Raw genomic sequence first — 20,486 nt, forward strand, 5'->3', positions numbered from 1 at the left:
TTGGCTCATGGACTTCAACTCCCAGAATTCCTGAGCCAGCCATGCTGAGGGGAAAGGGAGAGGTTTCCATGCTGAGCCATGCTGGCCCAGGAATTCTGGGAGTTGAAGTCCACGAGTCATAAAAGAGCCAAGGTTGCCTATCCCTGTGCTAGACCATTCCAAACAAATGGAGGTCCAATTTCTTTTTGAAAACCTCCACTGATGGAGCATCCACAACTTCCGAAGGTAAGTTGATTAATTGTTCTCACTGACACGAAATTTCTCCTTAGTTCCAGGTTGAATTTCAAGAACTGAAAGACAACCATCATGTCACACCTAGTCCTTCTCTTTGTTAGATAAGATATACTTATTTCCCTTAACCATTCATTGTTTGTTTAGCCTCTAGTCCCCTAATCATTTTTGTTGCTTTTCTGTGACACTTCAGTAAAAAAAAACCTTGAAGTTAGCATAGGCAGAAGGGTGTTGGTGAAAATATCAATTCTTTTCAGTTAAAGTATAAAACATATTTTATTTCACAAATATAATATTTTTGTTTTCATAATGAAATGTAGAGATACTGACTCATGGATCAAATAATAAGCACGCAAAATCTAGCGTAGAACAAGATTTAATCTTCAGAAAACTCCCCACCCCAAAACAGGAGGAATGCCTCATAAATTTATATAGGGAAATAATACTCTATTTTTACATGGAATGAAAATAAAACAAGTCCCAATTCATACCATAGCTTTATATATTCCTGCTGAGGAATGTCTACGTTTGAGGGAAGAGATCACAATGTAGATAGTTCAAAAATGAGGGAATGCTAACAGTGACAAAACTTGGGGATATTAAAGAAAAAAACGAATTTCTTTCTGTGTCCATCCTCAGAAAATTTGCTTTCAACTGAAATACTTCTGTTCTTCCTTTGCCCAGGGAAAGTGCAATAATAATAATGTATCAGGAATTTTTCTTTGCATTCTGAGCAGAAGGGGAAAAAGATTAAGCATAAAAGAGGTTCCCTCATGGCTGTTTGGTGAGTTAAACCCCTTTTTCCAAAAGATCAGTGTAATCAATGTATGCCAGCCTCTCTTCCACCACAGAATCAACTGCTTTCCCCGTCTGAACTGATTACTCCTCGAAGCTGGGACCAGTCTGTGGTGTGACGGCGAACGGTTGGCTCCTCCGGAGAACTGGGTGAGTCTTGGGGCTTATTGTAAAGGCTCCAGACGTTACGACGCTTTGGACGGCCTGCATGGAGAGAAGAGAAAGGGAATGTTTTTCAGATGCGCTAGGCCGGCACCTCTATTGCAGTGGTCCCCAACCTTTTGGGCACCAGGGGCTACTTCAGTGGAGAGAGGTTTTTCTGAGGATCTGTATGTGTGTGTGTGGTTTTGTGTGCTGCCTGCATCCCATCCTATGTTTGTTTTGCAGGTTTCTAGCATGCCACAGCCTGGTGCTCGTTCACGGCCTGGGGGTTGAGGACCCCTGCTCCGTTGCATGGAGTCTGGGGAGTGTCTCTGGATTAGACTCACTCACTCTCAGCCAGGCTTTGAAAGAGAGATTGAGGTCCTTCTAAGCAGTTTCCTTTATTGTTCCTCACCTCTAGAGAGGAATCTTGCCAAGCTAAAAAAGGGTATTAGCCCCATGAAGCATATACAGGTAATCATCAATTTACACCATTTATTTAGTGACTGTTTAAAGCAGTGATTCTCAACCTTTCTAATGCCGTGACCCCATAATACAGTTCCCCATGTTGTGGTGACCCCCAAGTGGGTGTGGCCACCAATAAGAGGGAGTAGGACAGCTAGGGAAAAGGGAAAAAAATGGCGGACAGCGTGGTTTGGCGACCCCCGTGAAATGGTCATTTGACCCCAAATGGGATCCTGACCCACAAGTTGAGAACCACTAGTTTAAAGTTACTATGGCACTGAAGAAAGTGACTTAGGACCAGTTTTCAGGCTTAGAGCCGTTTCAGCATCCCCACGGGTCACGTAATCAAAATTCGGGGACGTGGCAACCGGCGTGTATTTGTGACAGTTGCCCTATCCCAGGGTCATGTGACCACCATTCCCAGCCAGCTTCCAAAAAGCAAAATATCCGCTTAAAGATCACACAATTCACTTAACTACGATGATTCACTTTACCACCATGGGAAAAAAGATTGTAAAGTCAGGCACAACTCACTTAATGCCTGAATAACGGAAATTTTGGGTACAATTGTGGCTCTAAGTCCAGGACTATCCATACTCTGGGAACTATTAGGGAGCAGTTGTCTTCCCCCTCTTCCTCCTCCCCCCAGCTATATACCCCCCCCCATCTTTTGTTCTGTCTTTTGCACTCGCTCCCTCCTGGGCATCTGGGCTACAGTCTCTCACGCTCTCCCAATGTGAAGGGCCTCAATCCAAAGTCCACTCAGGCAGAATCAGCCCTCCTCCCAGGCAGCAGAATGAGGCGGTGGCCTGGATCCTGAGGGGCACTAACAAGGCCCCAGGAGAAGAAAGCTACAGGCTGTCTCCCTTTAAGCTTGTCTGCTGCTTTCTGACATGTAGTCCTCAAATTTTGACCACAACAGAGCCCAAAATTTCTGTTAATAAGCAAGACAAGTGAGTTTTGCCCCATTTTACGACCTTTCTTGTCACAGTGATTTAAATGAATCACTGTAGTTGTCAAGTTAGTAACAGTTGTTAAGTGAATCTGGCCTCCCCATGGACTTTGCTTTGTCTAAGTCACAAAAGGGTGATCACATTTATTTATTTATTTATGAGACTTATATACCGCTTTAAGTGCAAGCACTCTCTAAGCGGTGTACACCAGTAAGCAATGTATATATATATATATATATTTACATTGCCCCCAACAATCTGGGTCCTCATTTTACCTACCCCGGAAGGATGGAAGGCTGAGTCAACCTTGATCCGGTGAGATTTGAACCGCTGACCTGCTGAACACAGTCAGCTAAAGTGGCCTGCAGTACTGCACTCTAACTGCTCTAACATGACCCTGGGATGCAGCAATCATCAAAAAAACATGCCAGTTGCCAAGGTCTGAATTTTGATCATGTAACCACAGGGGTGGCGCAACGGTCGTAAGTGGGAAAAATAGTCATAAGTCACTTTTTTTAGTGTCATTGGGACTTCAACCGGTCACTAAACGAATGGTTGTAAGTCAAGGACTATTGATAGTGGGAGATGCTGCTTATTATTAGTGTTAAAGAAAAACTCAATGGTCAGTCCAGTCAGCCTTTAGTCAGCCAATGAAGTGGCACCAAATTCTTCCCCATTGCTTACCTTAGTGCTTTACCTTATTTCACTTATACCCTCCAGTCCTCTTCCGTTTTGACCCTCTTTTTCCACCGCATACAGTAGATAGTCCTTAGACTTAAAACTATTCATTTAGTGAATGTTCAAAGTTATAGTGGCACTGAAAGAATTGACTTACGACTGGTCCTCGCACTTACGAAAACTGTAGCATCCCCACAATTGCAGCATCTCAGGGTCACATGATCACCATTTGTGACCTTCCCGGTTGGCTTCTGACAAACAAAATCAATGGGCAGAAGCCTGGTTCGCTTAGTGATGTGATTCACTTAACAATTGCAATGATTCGCTCAACATCTGAGGCAAAAAAGGTTGTAAAATTAGGTGCAACTCACCAACGATCAGCTTGCTTAGCAATGGAAACTCCAATCCCCAATTGTGGCCATAAATTGAAGACTACCTGTACATAGTTCCCTCTAAAAAAAACACCCTTAAACTTCTCATCTCTTTTGATTTCCTCTCCAGTTTCACAACTTCTGAAGCAATTCATTCCACGGGTTAATTGTTCTAACTGTTAGGAAATTTCTCCTTAGTTCTATGTTGCTTCTCTCTTTGATTAGTTTCCATCCGTTGCTTCTTGTCCTGCCTTCAGGGGCTTTGGAGAATACCTTGACTCCCTCTTCTTTGTGGCAGCCCCTGAGACATTGGAACACTGCTATCATGTCCCCCCTCATCCTTCTCTTCATTAAACTAGACATACCCAATTCCAGCAACCGTTCCTTGTAAGTTTTAGCCTCCAGCCCCCAATCATCTTTGTTGCTCTTCTCTGCACTCTTTCTAGAGTCATTCCTCTGAGAAAGGTTTAATAAAAGGGGACCTTTTAGAAACAGAGTCTCAATAACATTAGCATAATTATGCAAAAATGGGATGATTTGCACCTTTGGAGTTAAGAAATTTTTTTTTAAAAAAAGAACAAAACAAGCGCCTTGATCTCTGTATAAAAACAGAACCCAATCAATGTATTTGGATTGTGAATGGAATTGTACTGGTCACCATTTCTCCGGGCTGCCATTTTGTGGGAGGGGTCTTCCCAAAGTTTGTTCCCAAAAGTTTCCAGCATCCTAATGAAGCACCTGGATTTTTATATTAGCTAGCTCCTCCCCTCCACAGCCACCTTACCTTCTGTAGCAATAATATTATTGATATCAAGAGAAGCCACTTCGGCTGCTTCTTCCCGCTTCTGCTTTATTGCTTTGCACTTGGCTAGAGATGGAGTTCCTGAGGAAAGAAAACAGAAAATAAGAGTCAATAAACATGGATATGCAATATTCTGAAATGGCTGCCATTCTGGGACCCAAAATTGAAAGCCCAAAGAAACAAGAGAGCTACTAACAGAAGTCCAAGAGTTTTAAAGACTATTAAGTAGGCAAAAGTGCAATAGTTGTTCACTGACACAGAGCAGTAAGAAAAGAAGGTTACAAAATGGCCCAGTCACAAACGTCCCCTCTCTTGATAAATGGGGAAACTCTAGCTTGCATAGCAGATGTAAGGTTAAAAACTGGCAGACTGTGAGTTCTAGTCCCACCTTAGGCACAGAGCCAGCTGGGCTACCTTGCGCCAGTCATTCTCTCTCAGCTCTAGGAAGGAGGCAATGGCAAACCACTTCGGAAAATTTTCCAAGAAAACTGCAGGCAGTCACCAGGAGTCAACACTGACTCAAAGGCATGCATGCAGACACACATATACACACAAATTATAGAGCCAGTTTGGTCTAGTGGTTAAGGCACTGGGCTAGAAAGCGGGAGACTGTGAGTTCAAGGCCCGCCTTAGCCATGAAAGCAAGTTGGGTGACCTTAGGCCAGTCACTGTCTCTCAGTCCAACCCACCCCACAGGACTGTTGTTATGGGGAAAATAGGAAGAGGATGGTGTGCTGGATATTTTTACCGCCTTCCGTTATTTGTAAAATTAATAAAGGCAGAATACAAATAAACAAAATAAATATAAGCAAAGAGGCCTGAAACAGTCCTCAAGCCCTGGGAAACAAGATACATATTGTTCATTTAGTGACCCTTCAAACTTACAATGGCACTGAAAAAAGTGACTTATGACCGTTTTTCACACTTACAACCTTGGTCATATGATAAAAATTCAGATGCTTGGCAACTGGTTCATATTTATGACAATTACAGTGTCATGGGGTCTCGTAATCAGTTTTTATGACTTTCTGGCAAGCAAAGTCAATGGGGCAAGCCAGATTAATTTAACAACCACGTTACTAACTTGCAATGATTAACTTAACAACTGTGGCAAGAAAAGTCGTAAAATGGGGCAAAACACACTTAACAAATGTTTACTTAGCAACATAAATTTGGGCTCAATTGTGGTCATAACTCGAGGACTACCTGGAAGAAGCTTAAGCAAGTTCCTTGGGCAAGCACCAAGATACAAGGGGTAGAGAGGTAAAGCACAACTGGGCTTGCTAGATTCTGCTAGCTTAGCCTACCTCAATAAAGTACAATTCTAGTCTTTCTGCAGAGTCTGTTTCCTGATCAGGTCCACCATGATGGGCTGACATCAATCTTGCAAGCCTCCAAATCTGGGTGGTCCTTGACTTATGACTGGCTTCTTAGTGAGTGTTTGAAGTTATGACAGACCCCCAAAGAGATACAACCCGGATTCAACATTCCAACAACTTTCCCCCAGTCACATGATTGTATTTTGGGTGTTCAGCAACCCATGTTTATGGTGGTTTGCAGCATCTCATGGTCATGCAGCCATGATTTACAGCAAAAACACCCCCCCCCAATTGTGGATAATAGGTTCACTTAATGATTGCAGTTTTGCTTAACAACCGCTATAAAAAAGATAATAAAATAGGGCACAGTCACTATGTTGTTAAACGATGACCACAATAGCCAGCATGACTTATGATTGCAATTTCAGGCTGAATTTTGGTTATAAGTCATGTGGCCCAGTGGTTAGAATGCAGTAACTGCAGGCTACTTCTGCTGTCTCCCGGTTGTCGGCAGTTCGATTCTGACTGGCTCAAGGTTGACTCAACCTTACATCCTTCCGAGGTCAGTAAGGTGAGGACCCAGATTGTTGGGGGCAATAGGCTGGCTCTCTAAAACTGCTTAGAGAGGGCTGTAAAGCACTGTGAAGCAGTATATTAGTCTTGTGCTATTGCTATTGTTATAAGTCGAGGACTATCTATAAATCCCTGATTCTCTACACCTTGCCCTATAGAGATTAGATACCGGCTCCCTGATGGAGAAGAGGTAGAACACAAGGTCTGCTTCCATAGGCTCCCATGTTCAATCCCCAGCATTCCTTTACTGTTGTTGGTAGTTGCAAAGTCTTGTCCGACTCATCGCGTGTCTCACCCAGGCCTTCCTGCCCTTCACCATCTTCTGGAGTCCCTTTAAGCTCACACCTACTGCTTCAGAAACTCCATCCAGCCACCTCATTCTCTGTCGTCCCCTTCTTCTCTTGCCCTCCATTTTTCCCAGCATTAGGCTCTTCTCCAGTGAGTCCTTCCTTCTCATTAGGTGGCCAAAGTACTTGAGTAATTTCAGGATCTGGCCTTCTAAAGAGCAGTCGGGGTTGATCTCCTCTAGGACTGACCGGTTTGATCGCCTTGCAGTCCAGGGGAAAAGCTGTCTAACAGACTGGCCAGCCACTGCACCTGAAATGTTTAAGAACTAAGCATCCGTGTTTTAAAACTGTGGAGAGCAGCTCAGGAAATACCTGGTGAAATCAGCAAACTACGAATACAGACATGGCTATCTGCAGTTCAGGTAGTCCTCGACTTACAACAGTTCATTTCGGCACTGAAAAATGTGACTTATGACCGTTTTTCAGTTAGGACCTTAGTAGCATTCCTTTGATCATGTGATCAAAATCCAAGTGTGTGGCAACTGACTCATAGTTATGACTGCTGCTGTGTCCTGAAGTCACATGATCCCCTTTTGTGACCTTCTGACAAGCAGAGTCAATCCGGAAAGCCAAATTCGCTTAACCGGGTTACTCATCAACTGCAGTGATTCACTTAACAACTCTGGCAAGAAAAATCGTAAAATGGGGCAAAACTCACTTAACAACAGAAATTTTTGGGCTCAATTGTGATCCTACCTGTATAGGATGTTTTCCATAAAACTGTCCCTAATATTAGCAGTTAATTTATTGATCCTGAAAATAAGTCGTGGTAGTCCTCAATTTAGGACAAGTGAGACCAGGTGCTAAGCAAGACAGTTAAATGAATTACACCCAATTTAATTATCTTTCTTGCCATGTTGTTAAGTGAATCATATGGCCATTAAGTGAATCCAGCTACCTTACTTTGCTTGTTGGAGGCTGGCTGGGAAGGCGCAAATGGCAATTACATGGTCCCAGAGTGCTACAACTGTCATAAATACATACCACTTGGTAAGCAGGTGAAGTTTGATCATGTAATTGTGGGGATGCTGCATCAGTTGTTAAGTGTGAGAACCACATTTTCAGTCCCGTTGTAACTTCGAATACTTGCTAAATGATTGATTGTTGAGGACTACCTGTACTGAAAATCAGTCGGGGTGCTTTAACACGTAATTTGAAAAAATTACATTTGGATTCAGATCCAAATTACCTTAGCAGAAATATAATTTCTTTGCTAACAGCTCAGTCTATTTTGTTAGCCAGCCAGGAGGGTTTCCATCTATGCATTTATGGCTTAGTGTGCCATGGCAACTCAGTGAGCTGTAACCTGTTCCACAAGCCAACATTAAAAGAAACAATGGCTTAGCCATATGTGATTTTAGTATGTTTTCTTACACAGCTCCCCAGAAAGAGAGTCACATAGCTCAATCTAATAATATCTGGTGAATTACATTATTTATTTTATCCCACCTTTATTATTTTTATAAATAATTCAAGGCAGCAATCATACCTAATACTCCTTCATCCTCCTATTGTATTTCCCCCCACCACAACCCTGGGAGGCTAGTTGGCTGAGAGTCAGTGACTGGCTCAAAGTCACCCAGCTGGCTTTCATGCTTAAGGTGGGACTAGAACCCATTGTCTCCTGGTGATTGGCCCAAAGTCACCCAGCTGGCTTTCATGCCTAAGGCGGGACTAGAACCCATTGTCTTCTCGTGATTGGCCCAAAGTCACCCAGCCAACTTTCATGCCTAAGGCGGCATTGGAACCCATTGTCTTCTAGTGATTGGCCCAAAGTCACCCATCTGGCTTTCATGCCTAAGATAGGATTAGTACTCACCATTTTCTGGTGATTGGCCAAAGCCACTCAAGCGGCTTTTATCCCTAAGGTGGGACTAGAACCCACTGTGTCCTGGTGATTGGTCCAAAGTCATCCAGTTGGCCTTCATGCCTAAGGTGGGACTAGAACTCATCGTCTCCCACTTTCTAACATGGTGCCTGGCTACGCCTTGCATCCCCTGCCACTGACCTTTTATGCCGAGACCTTCCAGCTCTTCTTTGAGAACCTCTATCTGAGCTTTGCGAGAGCGACAACCTGCCAGGAGCTTTTTGTAATTCCGCCATGCACCACATTCCCGGATGTAACGTTTTAGACGCTGGATGGAGGGATGTTCTTCGTTCTTTCCAGAATGCTTATCCTACAACAGATGAGGAGATGGGTTAACAATACAGCTCACACTAAGCTTTCCATGAACAATCATGAACAGATCAGAGAAAGGCAACCTTTATTTTTTAAATCAGTACTGAAGTGTTTCGCAATCTTGGCAGCTTTAAGATGGATGGATTTCAACTCCCAGAATTCCCCAGCCAGCCATACTAGTTGGGGAATTCTAGGAGCGGGTCCACCCATTTTAAAATTGCCAACGTTGCAAAATACTGCTGTACAGGTAGTACTTGACTCACAATGATTCATATTGGGACTGAAGTTACAAAGGTCCTGAAAAAAGTGACTTATAATCATCTTTCACACTTATGACCAGTGCACATTGTCATGTGATCAAAATTCGGGTGCTTAACTTGCTATTGGACAATAATCCACACTTCGTTAGAAAAAATCTTAAAGAAACACATAGACTATAAACCAGCATTTTTTTTTACTAGGCATAATGCCAGAAAAACGTGATAAGCAACGTACATATTTGATTCTACACTTGATAACAGCGGAAAGAATTATATTTGCACAATATTGGAAGAATGAAGAAATACCATCAGAAGAAATAATTAAAAAAATATTAGACTGTGCGGAAATGGACAGACTTACTTTAAAGTTGAAAGAAAAAGAAGAAACAGAATATTTTTAAACCTGGGACCTATTTTATCAATGGTTAGAGAAAAGATTTAGGGATTAGGAATTTAATTTGTATTAGTGAATAAGATACTCAGACAACACATTTTTGTTGAATAATTATTATTGAATTCTGTTAAAAAAAGAATAAAAAAAGAATTAAGGCCTTTGAACTATGGTGCCGGAGAAGACTCCTGCGAGTCCCTTGGACTGCAAGGCGATCAAACCGGTCAGTCCTAGAGGAGATCAACCCTGACTGCTCTTTAGAAGGCCAGATCCTGAAGTTGAAACTCAAGTACTTTGGCCACCTAATGAGAAGGAAGGACTCACTGGAGAAGAGCCTAATGCTGGGAAAGATGGAGGGCAATAGAAGAAGGGGATGAGAATGAGGTGGCTGGATGGAGTCTCTGAAGCAGTAGGCGTGAGCTTAAATGGACTCTAGAAGATGGTAGAGGTAAGGAAGGCCTGGAGGAACGTTGTCCATGGGGTCGTGATGGGTAGGACACGACTTCGCAACTAACAACAATAAATATATACATAATTCGGGTGCTTGGCAACTGGCATGTATTTATGACAATTGCAGTGTCCTGGGGTCATGTGATCACCTTTTACGATCTTCTGACAGACAAAATCAGTGGGGAAGCCTGTAGATGTGCTGTGACCAGAATTCTCTACCAGAAAGCAGCCATTTAGCAAACTTCCTTAGCATTCTGGAACTGGAGATCTGATACATTTGACAGGGCTCAGGTTGAGAAGGGCTGTGCCAAGTTTGGTATGGGAATTCTCTCCCCCCCCCCCAGGAATAAGGACCAGTTTGCGTAATTTGGCTAAGCGGCTGTCAGAATGTGGGTGAATGACTTGAAGAGAAATGGCCCAGCTAACAAGGCCTTTAGATTGCCCAGCCTTCTGGTACTCTGAGCTGTGTTCCAGAACAATCTGGAGCAAAGAATGGGACACTGATGAGAAATCAAATAAGAGTCCCTCATGTACTCAGCAGCCAAGCCAATTTGACTCAGCAGTGTGGATTGTGTTGTCTGAAATGTGTGGAATTGCTACACAGTACGAAGTTGTGCCACCTTGCGGTAAAGCTAGCCGTCAATTTATGAACACAACTGACCCTAACATTTCTGTGGCTGAGACATTTGTTAAAGTGAGTTTTCTCCATTTTACCTTTGCTTACCACAGTTGTTAAGTGAACCCCTGCAGTTGCTAAGTTAGTTGTTAAATGGATCTGGTTTCCTCACTGGCTTTGCTTGTCAGGTGACAAAAGGAGATCACGTGATCTTGGGACACAGTAATGGCTCTAAGTATGAGCCGGTTGCCAAGCATCTGTGTTTTGGTAATGTGACCGTGGGGATTCTGCAATGATCATAAGTATGAAAAATGGTTATAAGCCATTAACTTCGGTCACTAAATGAACAGCTGTAAGTAGAGGACTATCTGTATAGATAATCCTTGACTTAAAACAATTGGATCCAGAATTTCCATTGCTAAACAAGGCATTTGTTAACTAAATTGTGCTCTATTTTACGTCCTTTTTGCTTCAATTGTTACGTGAACTACACGGTTGTTAAGTGAAGGCAACTTCCCCCCACTGACCTTGCTCAGGGGTCCTCAAACTTGGCCACTTTAAGACTTGTGGACTTCAACTCCCAGAATTCCCCAGCCACCCATGCTGTTAACAAGTGCCTTGTTTAGCAATGGAAATTCTGGATCCAATTGTTTTAAGTCAAGGATTATCTATACAGATAGTCCTCTACTTACAGCTGTTCATTTAGTGACCGAAGTTAATGGCTTATAACCATTTTTCATACTTTATGATCATTGCAGCATCCCCACAGTCACATTACCAAAACATATGCAAACGGCAATCAGATGACCCTAGGATGTTGCAAAAATTGTAAATACATGCTAGTTGCCAAGTATTCCAATTTTGTTCACATGACTGTGCGGATGCTGAGACAGTTGTAAGTGTGAGGACTGGTCGTAAGTCACTTTTTTTCTGTGCCGCTGTAATTTCAAATGGTTACTAGATGAACAGCTGTAAGTCAGGGACTACCTGAAAGAAAACACACATTGCTGAAGCCCCTGGGCAGATATCCCTAACCTTTCCAGGATGGTGAGAAGTGGGCTCATCCTCTTCTGAGCCGGAGCCCTCTTCCTTGCTGGATTCTTCCTCCTCTTTCTCCTTGGCACCACTTCTTCTTTTGAGCTTTTTCGTTCTTCTCTGCTGCTGGCTTTGGGTTTTTTTCTTTCCCCCAAACTCACTTATTGAATCCTCAGAACCAAGCATGGAGATTTTTTTACTGATGCTCTTTTTCTGTGACTTTGGCGCTCCTTTCTTCTTCAACTTCTCCTCCCCTTGACTTGAGTCACTCCCAGAGACGTGCTTGCTCTCCTTTTTCAGTATCCCCCTCGGACCCCCATCCTTGCTTTCATCTGGCTCACTTTCTGACGAGTGACTTATTAGAGTTGCCTTCCTAAGCTGGTCTTGATTCGTTTCGCGTTGAGCTCCTCTCTTCTTCAACTTCTCCTCCCCTTGACTTGAGTCACACCCAGAGACGTGCTTGCTCTCCTTTTTCAGTATCCCCCTCAGACCCCCATCCTTGCTTTCATCTGACTCACTTTCTGACGAGTGACTTATTAGAGCTGCCTTCCTAGGCTGGTCTTGATTCGTCTTGCTTTGTGATTCTCCTTCACTGCTAGTGGGATCCTGTACCCGCTTCTTCTCCTCTTCTGAGCTCTTATGCTCCTCTGACTCACTTTCAGACTCCTGAATCCTTTGCGTCATCTTCTTCTCTTCCTCCGGTTTCTTCCCGCTCGAGTCTTCCCTCTGCATCTTCTTCCTCCCCTCTCTCTCGTTAGGCTGCCTCTCGGGTTTGGAGTGATGCTGGCTCCCTCTTTCTCCCCTGGCCCTCTTTGTTCCTACCTTCCTCACTGGACTTTGTTCTGCAGAATCCTCAGAACTGCTCCCGGAATCCTCTAGAACTCTACTCTTCCTTCTGCATTGGCTGTCTGCCATCTTCTTCTGTAAATCACTTTTATCAGAATCACTTCCTGAGGCATCCTCACTCTCATTCCCCTTCAAACCCCTCTGGGTTCCCACCCCTATCCTCCCCTGGGCTCTGTTAGTACTAAATGATTTCTTCTCTTCACTCTCTCTTTCATTCCATTCTCTTTTTTTTCCTGAGATCTCTTCTACCTCAGATAGATCAGTTTCTCCCTCTGATTGGTTCTTTTCCTCTCTTTGTTTATTCACCGTCCTATTTTTTGCTTTGTCTTTGGGGTCAGTAGCTTTAGACTCCTTGTCCACCTTTTTCTTGAAGTCTCTTTGCTTCAAGCTGTTCTCTTTTGTGACCTTCCTGGATATTTTGACCTCTTCTTCAAAGTCGCTCTGTCCCGTGTCGGGGACCTCCTCAGAGTCACTCACCACCCTTTTTTGCGAGCCCCTGTTCCCCTGGTCCTTGGCTGATTTGCTGCCTCGTCCTCTCTCCCCTCTTGCCTCCTGAAGGGATGGCCTTCTTTTGCTCCTTGTAATTTCCTCATCACTTTCAGACTGAGCACTGTGATCTTCAGCTCCGGAGTCTCCTTGGCCAGAAGAATCCGAGAAGTTCCTGAGAAGTTTTGGACTCCTGTGCCACAGCCTCTTCTTGGAATCAATCTCAGAATCCTTTTTATCAGAACTGATTTCTGAGAGACAAAACGAAAAAGTGACAAACAGAATCAGGTTGGGGAAGGACAACTGTTACTCTAAAGTAGGAGAGCCCAACGAGAAGTCCTGAATCTCCAAAAGACCTCAAAGCCTTGGATGCCACATCTGGAGAACCCCCAAAGTTGCCATTTTAATGCGACAGAAAGGAATATTGAGAACATGGGGAATAAATCCCCCCCCCATTGTCTCAATTTTGAGCGCTAGTTTGGTCTAGTGCAGAGGTGGGGAACTATCGCCTCTTTATGATTTGTGGACTTCAACTTCCAGGGCTCAGAAATTCTGGGAGTTGACGTCCACAAGTCATAAAAGGGCCATAGTTCCCCACCCTGGTCTAATGGTTAAGGCAGTAGACTAGAAAGCAGAGACCATGAGTTCAAATCCTGAGTTAGCCATGAAAGCAGGTTGGGTGACTTTGGGCCAATCACCAGAAGACTGAGAGTTCTAGTCCCACCTTAACCATAAAAGCTGGGTGACTCTGGGCCAGTCACTCTCTCTCAGCCCAATTCACCTGTTATTGTGGGGAGACTAGGAGGAGGAAGGTGTATTAATATGTTTGCTGTAAAAATAATAAAGGCAGGATACCAATAAATAATATAATAAAAATACCCCCCCCTTTTATTCTAGGTTTGCCCACTTCTGAGGTTCACTCCTTGGAATTCCAGCCAAGGCTGAAAAAAAGTTGCATATCCTTATGAATTTGTTGGGTTATTTGTGGCAAATAATCCAATTGTTGGTAGGTAGGCAGGCAGGCAAAGATCTTCAATTTCAGAAGCCCAGCTCCAAATTAAATATATAGCCTATACAATGCTGCTTTCTTATCATTATGATTGGTCACTTATTTACCTACCTATAACCACTATAGCCTAGCTTCATTAGGCTCTCTGTTTTTCCCTTTAATTTTTTCCAAACCATTTCTGTTTCACTTTTAAAATTGCAAAGCACGTACAAAATACTTCTAAGAACAAAGAGGAAATGGAAAAGCAGGAGGTTAAAAAAAAAAGAGTACGATGGAATCAATACAAGAATAGCAACAGGGATAACAGAAAAGCAAAGACAATAATTTAAGAGAAGGGCGGAAGAAAGCAACGGATTTGATCTGGCCCCAGCAACCACTCCAACATTCAGTCACCAGCCCTTCCCAATCAAGGGATTTGGGATATATTGAACTCCCAGAATGCAATGCTCAGCCAGCAGGGGTAGGATACCTGTCCCCTCCAGATTTCTTTAAATTCCAGAAAGCATAATCAAAATCCAAAGCTTTCAGGATTGTTGGTCCAACATAATTGGTGGCCCATCTCTGGATTCAACGCAGCCTGACATTTGCTGAATGGAAGCCTGAATAGAGGCTCATTTGTAGCAGATGGAGAAAGATGATAAACAGCAAATGGATGGTACTATATCGATTCAAAATGCAAATGAAGATGGTTTTATATCACAGTCTCACAGCAATGATTCAGAACAGGCATGTCAAACTGTCAGCCCATGGGCTGGATGCGTCACGCTGAAACCGCACCCACCCCATTGCCGGCAATGGGAGAAAAGTCACATGACATCGCAAGTTTGACATGCCTGATTTAGAAGATCAGCGTTACAGGACAAACTTTAGTTCACCTGCATCTCTTTGGATTAGGCAGAAATACTCTACCTAAAAAACAAAACAAAAAAAGTTTTACAGCACTTTTTTCCCACAGGATCTTTATGAAGCCAGAAAAAATCTTGCCTCCTATTATTCATGGTAGGTTTACACTAAAGTTGTGGGAATTGTTTAAATTGTTTATTACTTTGTAGTACAAAAAGTCTTACAGATATTATTATCCTGATTTATATGTACTGCACTTAGTCATAAATGCAGACTAAATATTACTACCGTTATTACTAAGCAAATTTAACATGTATATGTGTATGCAGCCATTATGTTTTAAAGTTCCCGGTGAATTATTGTATGTACTACAAATCCACAAAAGTTTTTTTTTCATATCCTGGTCCTTTTAAGCATGCCTTCTAAAGAACATATGCTTTTGATAAAAATCCCAAGAAATGATAAATCAGCCCTTTCTCACAGAAAAGTGTACTTATCACGATCTGTCATCAAAGTACTATTATGGAGAGATCCTCAAAAGAGATCAACTCTCACTAGGGAGGACAATTTTCAGGGAAAGTATGAAAAACCAACTGCTGCTTTACTAAAACAGTTTTGTTTTTCTTCCATTTATAATGGATTTTAAAAGTAAATTGAGGGTTATTCTAGTTAAGCATAGAACATTAATGCCATGCTATTGTCTATAGGAAACTTGATAAGAAATTTCAGATTGTTTGTTGATGGATGTGGAAATCCCAGTGTAAATAGCATAAAGAAATTAAAGCATACCATTCTTTCACCCTGAACTATGCTCTTCAGAAAGCAGTAATTTCATTGCAAAAATGACCTATTATTTTTGAATACTCAGAAAGCCAGTATACTGCAGATTCCGATTATGCCTTTATAATGGGCAGACCCAAATCCTCTCCCAGTCCAACCCACAGGGGTTTTATTGTGGGGATAAAATTAGAGAAGGTCTCTATTTATGGCAGCTGGGCTGTTAAGAGCTCAAGCAGACTATAAATGCAATGAGTAAACAATAATAAATAATCCAATCTAGCACTACACAGTAGTCAATAAGTCTTTACAAAAATATGTACGGCTGGAATGGGATGGCCCTGGTCTATTGCCACTTACCAGCAGCCAGAATTTTGCATACTGGTGGTAATGTAGTAAGTATCATAGAGTCCCCACAGTTAATAGTCTGGTTCTCTATGAATCTATTTCTCTATTAAAATCATCTGAATTGGCAGTCATTACTATCTCTGATAGTAGCAAATTAACTATTCAATCAAGTTCTTGTATTAGTCCTAGATTCCCCTTGATTGAATTTTAGTGGATAACCTGAGCTCTAAGTGAAAGAGAGAAAAAAATATCTACATGTTCCACACCATGCATGATACCATATATCTCTGGTGTTTCTCTTCATTTCCCTTCAGTGTAAGAGGTCAAAGCCTCAAAACTGTGGTGATCCTTCCTCATGGGGAAGTCCCTGCAGCCTGTAATCCTTTCTGTATCTTTTCATTATACTATATACCACGGTAGATTTCTTCACAGCTGCAGAAAAAGATAGGAAAGCCATTTTTCACGAACATTTACCAAAATTTGAAAATAAATTTAAAGCCCCATTTATATTTAGCTTCTACCAGTTCAGAAAATATTGGTATACTGGATAGTACATGCTAAGCACCAACACATAAAAATACAATTACCTAACTTCTTTTCAATCTTTTGCCTTTTATGCTCCTGTTCATTTTTAATTTCTTCCTCTAAGCTATGAGAGGTATGAAGGGGTCTCTTGCGGTCTCCAGATTTGAAGGAATTCTGGGCTTCAGTCCTTAAATCTACATTGCTTGGGGGTTGATCAACCTGTGATGCATAACATTAAAAAAAGTTATAAACATATATGGATCCATTTCATTCTTTACCAAAGTATAACACGTATGTTTTCTCCTCTCCTAAAATTAGCACCTTCATCTGGACCAGTTCTTCCTCCACCAGTTGTTTTAGCTGCTCCTTCTCCTGTTTAGATAGATTTTCCAGCCCAACATGGTCAAGATACTTCTTCCGAATGATGGCATGAGTGAGGATGCTGCAACAGACCATGATAACATTAGACAGCATCTGCTAAGCAACCACACAATATTTGTTTATATGGTATGTATTAAGAACAAGGATGGGGAATCTGTAATCCTCCAGAAATTGACTTTTCCTGCTGCCCATAATATTGAATAGGGAGAGATGGAGTTCTGAATATCTATAGGTCACAAGCTGGGTCTCACCCAAATTTCTATCTGTAGGCATATCCACCCAAATACTTATCTATAGACCACAATATGGGCCCCACCCAAATTTGTCCTCTAAAGTCCAGGATTTTTTAAACTATAATCTCCCATATTTGCTCTTCTATTTAAGCTTACTCTTCAGAGATGCAATTCTTTGATTCTCCCTTTGTAAATTACCCAGGAAACACGTGCTGACTGAGGATTGTACAATTCTGGAACCAATGTTGTCATCTAGGGATCACAATTTCCCCCCAGATTATGCTGAGAACATCTTCCAATCTAAATCTTTTTTCTACCAACATGCTGGTGGGTTTTTAATTTTTCATCGTGCTTAAGGTGATACTCATCTTCAGCACTTGTTGCCAAAAGGTTTGTTTTTATTTAATCTGTATCCTTTTATTATTTTTACAAATAGCTCAAGGTGGCAAATATATCCAACACAAGTTCCTCCTCCCATTTTTCCAACAACTCTGTCAAGTGGGTTGGGGAGAGGAAAAAGTGACCAGCTCAAAGTCACCCACTGGCTTTCGTGCCTAAGGCAGGATTTGAACTCAGAATCTTCTGCTTCTAGCCTGGTGCCTTAATTACTAGACCAGTGGTTCTCAACCTTTTTAATGCCGCGACCCCCAACCGGTCGTAAGTCGAGGACTATTCAACCGGTTGTAAGTCGAGGACTACTCAACTGGTGCAGCACCGTTTGCAAAATGGGACTTTTGGCAGGCTCAGTAGGGCAGAGACAGCCTGGACAATTCCTATTGGCTTTTGAAAGCCAATAGAATCAGACTCTATTCAAGAGAGTCTCTTCTATTGGCTTTCAAAAGCCAATAGAATAAAAGGGAGTAGCACAGCTAAAGAAAAGGGGGAAAAATGGAGGACTGCGTTGTTTGGCGACCCCCGTGAAATGGTTGTTCGATCCCAAATGGGGTCCCGACCCACAGGTTGAGAACCCCTGTACTAGACCAACTATGATGATGGAGTCAAGACCTGAGAAATCGTCCTGAGCTCCAACCGCTACATCTGCTTCTACCACTCGGTATCCTCCAGCCATACGGGACGCTACACCACCCATAATTCTCAGCCGGCAAGGATGGGATTGCGGGCTAGCCTGCCGGGGCAAACGATTCTGAAGGTATTGCATTCTGCAAAGGAGCCATCAATCTCGGCTAAGCACGCTTCAGTTCCCTCCCTCCCTTTGCCCCAAGGACCACCCGGAGTCTGAGCCGCACCTGAGATCAGGGCTTCCCTGGAAAACCCTGGAGACAAAATCACGCATTTTTTGCGGCTGCCCAGTAGCTCCTCCTGACATCCTTTCCCGCCAAATGGCACCTGCGAGCCAACGTAGCCCTTCCCTCTGCAACGTCTCATAGCAATTGTAGTTCCAACCGTGCGTAAAGAGGCGTAGCCGGCAAAGGCAACAAACGAAATGCGCATGACCGAGCTCTTTACCCCACGGCCTCATGGGAAATCTATGAGCCAATGACGATGGAGGGCCTGCCCTGCAGACTTCTTGGGAAATGTAGTTTTTTCCTCTGAGAAACGCTGCAGAGTCCTCCTGCTTGGTGGGTCTTTCTGAAGCTCGCCCCCTTGTGCAATCGTTTCTGCAAATAAAAATTGAACTTAAAGAAAAGAAAGGTGATTGGCTGAACTTTCATTTATTTCCGTGGTTTATTACTTGATAAACCACAGTAGAATCTGTAATCCAAGTAGAATGAGCTGGATTTTACCCCAAACGTCATTGTAGCAATCAAGTGCTTCATTAATTTCCTATCTGGAGAATGGATTCCAAAGAAAAATGAAAAATGTCTGTTTTTTGTTGACCTCTCAGCGGCCTATGATAGTGTCTGGAGAGGATTTCTCAAACAAATCAGTTATACCTTGTAACACCATTACCTTGATTGACAACATGCTATCATGTTAAATAACAGGTTATTTCAAGTTTTTACAGAATACAATAGATGCAGATAAGTTGAATAATGAACTCCCACAAGAATCAATGCTATCCCCTGCTCTTTTTAACTTATACATCCATGACCTGCCTGAAACTGTTTCTCCAAAATTTATTTATGCCGATGATATCAATCTTACAGTCAAAAAAAAAACCAACTTCAGTGATGCAGAAGAATCCTCTCTCAAGATTTTCAGAAGCTGGATGAGTACTTCAAAAAAATGGCATCTCCAAATGGTTGATGTCCAACTCTTCCAGACAATGCATATTATCTCTGGCATGTTACATCCCACTTTTATGCATTGGTTACCAGTACTCAGCAACATCATACCACTCCACAGTGAAGACAACAAGTTCCCATTTGGCTATGGTGAAGGATGCTGAAAAATAAGGTCCTCTCTATTCACCAGAACAATGCACAGCCCATCATAAGATTGATATCCTAAAGGCCAGCTTGGAAAACAGCTATTCAGTTAACATTTACCCAGTTTAACTCCGAGAATGCCTAGAGAAAGGAATGGTCCAAGATACCTTCTTGTGGCCTGATCGTTAGTGATCCCTCTACCAAACCACCTAGTTTTGATCTTGCTTTGTCTGCTCGAAATTGGACAGAATTAGATGTGGCACTGGAAGAAGTGCCTCTGCCCTGTATCAATGGGGATGGAAAGATTCCCTTTGTTGCAATCATGGTGCTGATATCCCAACTGTTAAATATATTGCGCAAGATTGCCTACCACATATGTTCTCTGATTCCCTAGAAGATTTGCATGAAGCAATGCCAGAGGCGATTGCCTGGATAGTTGAATTGGATATCCAGTTATGAGGCCACTGCCATAACCACATAGAAGTTTTAATAACAAGGGCTGTATATATGTTTACTTCTGTCATGTTATTATACAGTATATAATAATTACTCAGTAGTTTCTACCTGGTTAGCATTGTGAGGTTTTTTTTTAAAATGTGATTTATTACTACATTATTATGGTGTTTTTTTATTTCATGGTGCCTGCCTAGTTTGATTCGGCCGAGCTTCAAAAATGTAAAACAAATGATCACACGGCAAACAAAGTGGACATCAATTCCTTTTGAGTTGGGACCAATAGCATAACTTTTGGAGCTAATTTACCCAACCTGGGGGCAAAAGTGAACTTGATGGGGGAACTGTTCTGTAGCTTTCTTCTAGCCTGGCTTTGTATTCCTTGACTGTATCTCCAAATTTCTATTCGTAGGAATGCATGGTTGGCCAATAACATTCCTAAACTGTGCCAAAGATTACAGTAAATCACTGAAAGCAATAAGGGAAGCAAAGAGATGGGGCAAAATAGTGTAGAAAATGCGTTCATCCATAACCAAAGTGAGACAGAAAGACATTTTACTAGGCTAAACTCAGTTCTACTACTGTTTCTTAACAAACATGGGTAGGATAGAAAATAAAGTAAGAACGCTGAACATTAAGAAAAGCTTCA

At 42.3% G+C, this 20,486-nt stretch overlaps 1 protein-coding gene across 2 annotated transcripts; it reads right to left on the reverse strand.

Moving 5' to 3' along the window:
* Positions 1-488: 488 nt before the first annotated feature.
* HIRIP3 (HIRA interacting protein 3) lies at positions 489-18,501 on the reverse strand. 2 transcript variants are annotated; one of them, XM_039330360.1, is made up of 7 exons: positions 18,302-18,500; positions 16,762-16,882; positions 16,503-16,659; positions 11,607-13,189; positions 8,684-8,852; positions 4,419-4,517; positions 489-1,230 (listed from the first exon to the last, which is right to left on the reverse strand). In XM_039330360.1, the coding sequence occupies exons 1-7, from the start codon at positions 18,379-18,381 to the stop codon at positions 1,085-1,087; spliced, it is 2,355 nt and encodes a 784-aa protein (XP_039186294.1). In that variant the 5' UTR covers positions 18,382-18,500; the 3' UTR covers positions 489-1,084. The 2 variants fall into 2 exon arrangements, with proteins under 2 accessions (XP_039186294.1, XP_039186295.1); XM_039330361.1 differs by lacking the exon at positions 16,503-16,659 and having other exon boundaries at positions 16,719-16,882; positions 18,302-18,501.
* Between the last annotated feature and the right edge of the window lie 1,985 nt (positions 18,502-20,486).

This window comes from Crotalus tigris, unplaced genomic scaffold (genome assembly GCF_016545835.1).
Source record: "Crotalus tigris isolate CLP2741 ecotype Arizona unplaced genomic scaffold, ASM1654583v1 scf7180000024427.8105951120:4207309, whole genome shotgun sequence".
Taxonomy (NCBI): Eukaryota; Metazoa; Chordata; class Lepidosauria; order Squamata; family Viperidae; genus Crotalus; species Crotalus tigris.

Coding starts and splice junctions, on each gene's coding strand:
- HIRIP3 (XM_039330360.1), bottom strand. CDS start 18,381: ATGTCAGGAGGAGCTACTGGGCAGCCGCAAAAAATGCGTGATTTTGTC. Junction 16,660..16,761: donor AAGAACTGGTCCAGATGAAG/GTGCTAATTTTA, acceptor TATGCATCACAG/GTTGATCAACCCCCAAGCAA. Junction 1,231..4,418: donor TAATATTATTGCTACAGAAG/GTAAGGTGGCTG, acceptor CTCTCCATGCAG/GCCGTCCAAAGCGTCGTAAC.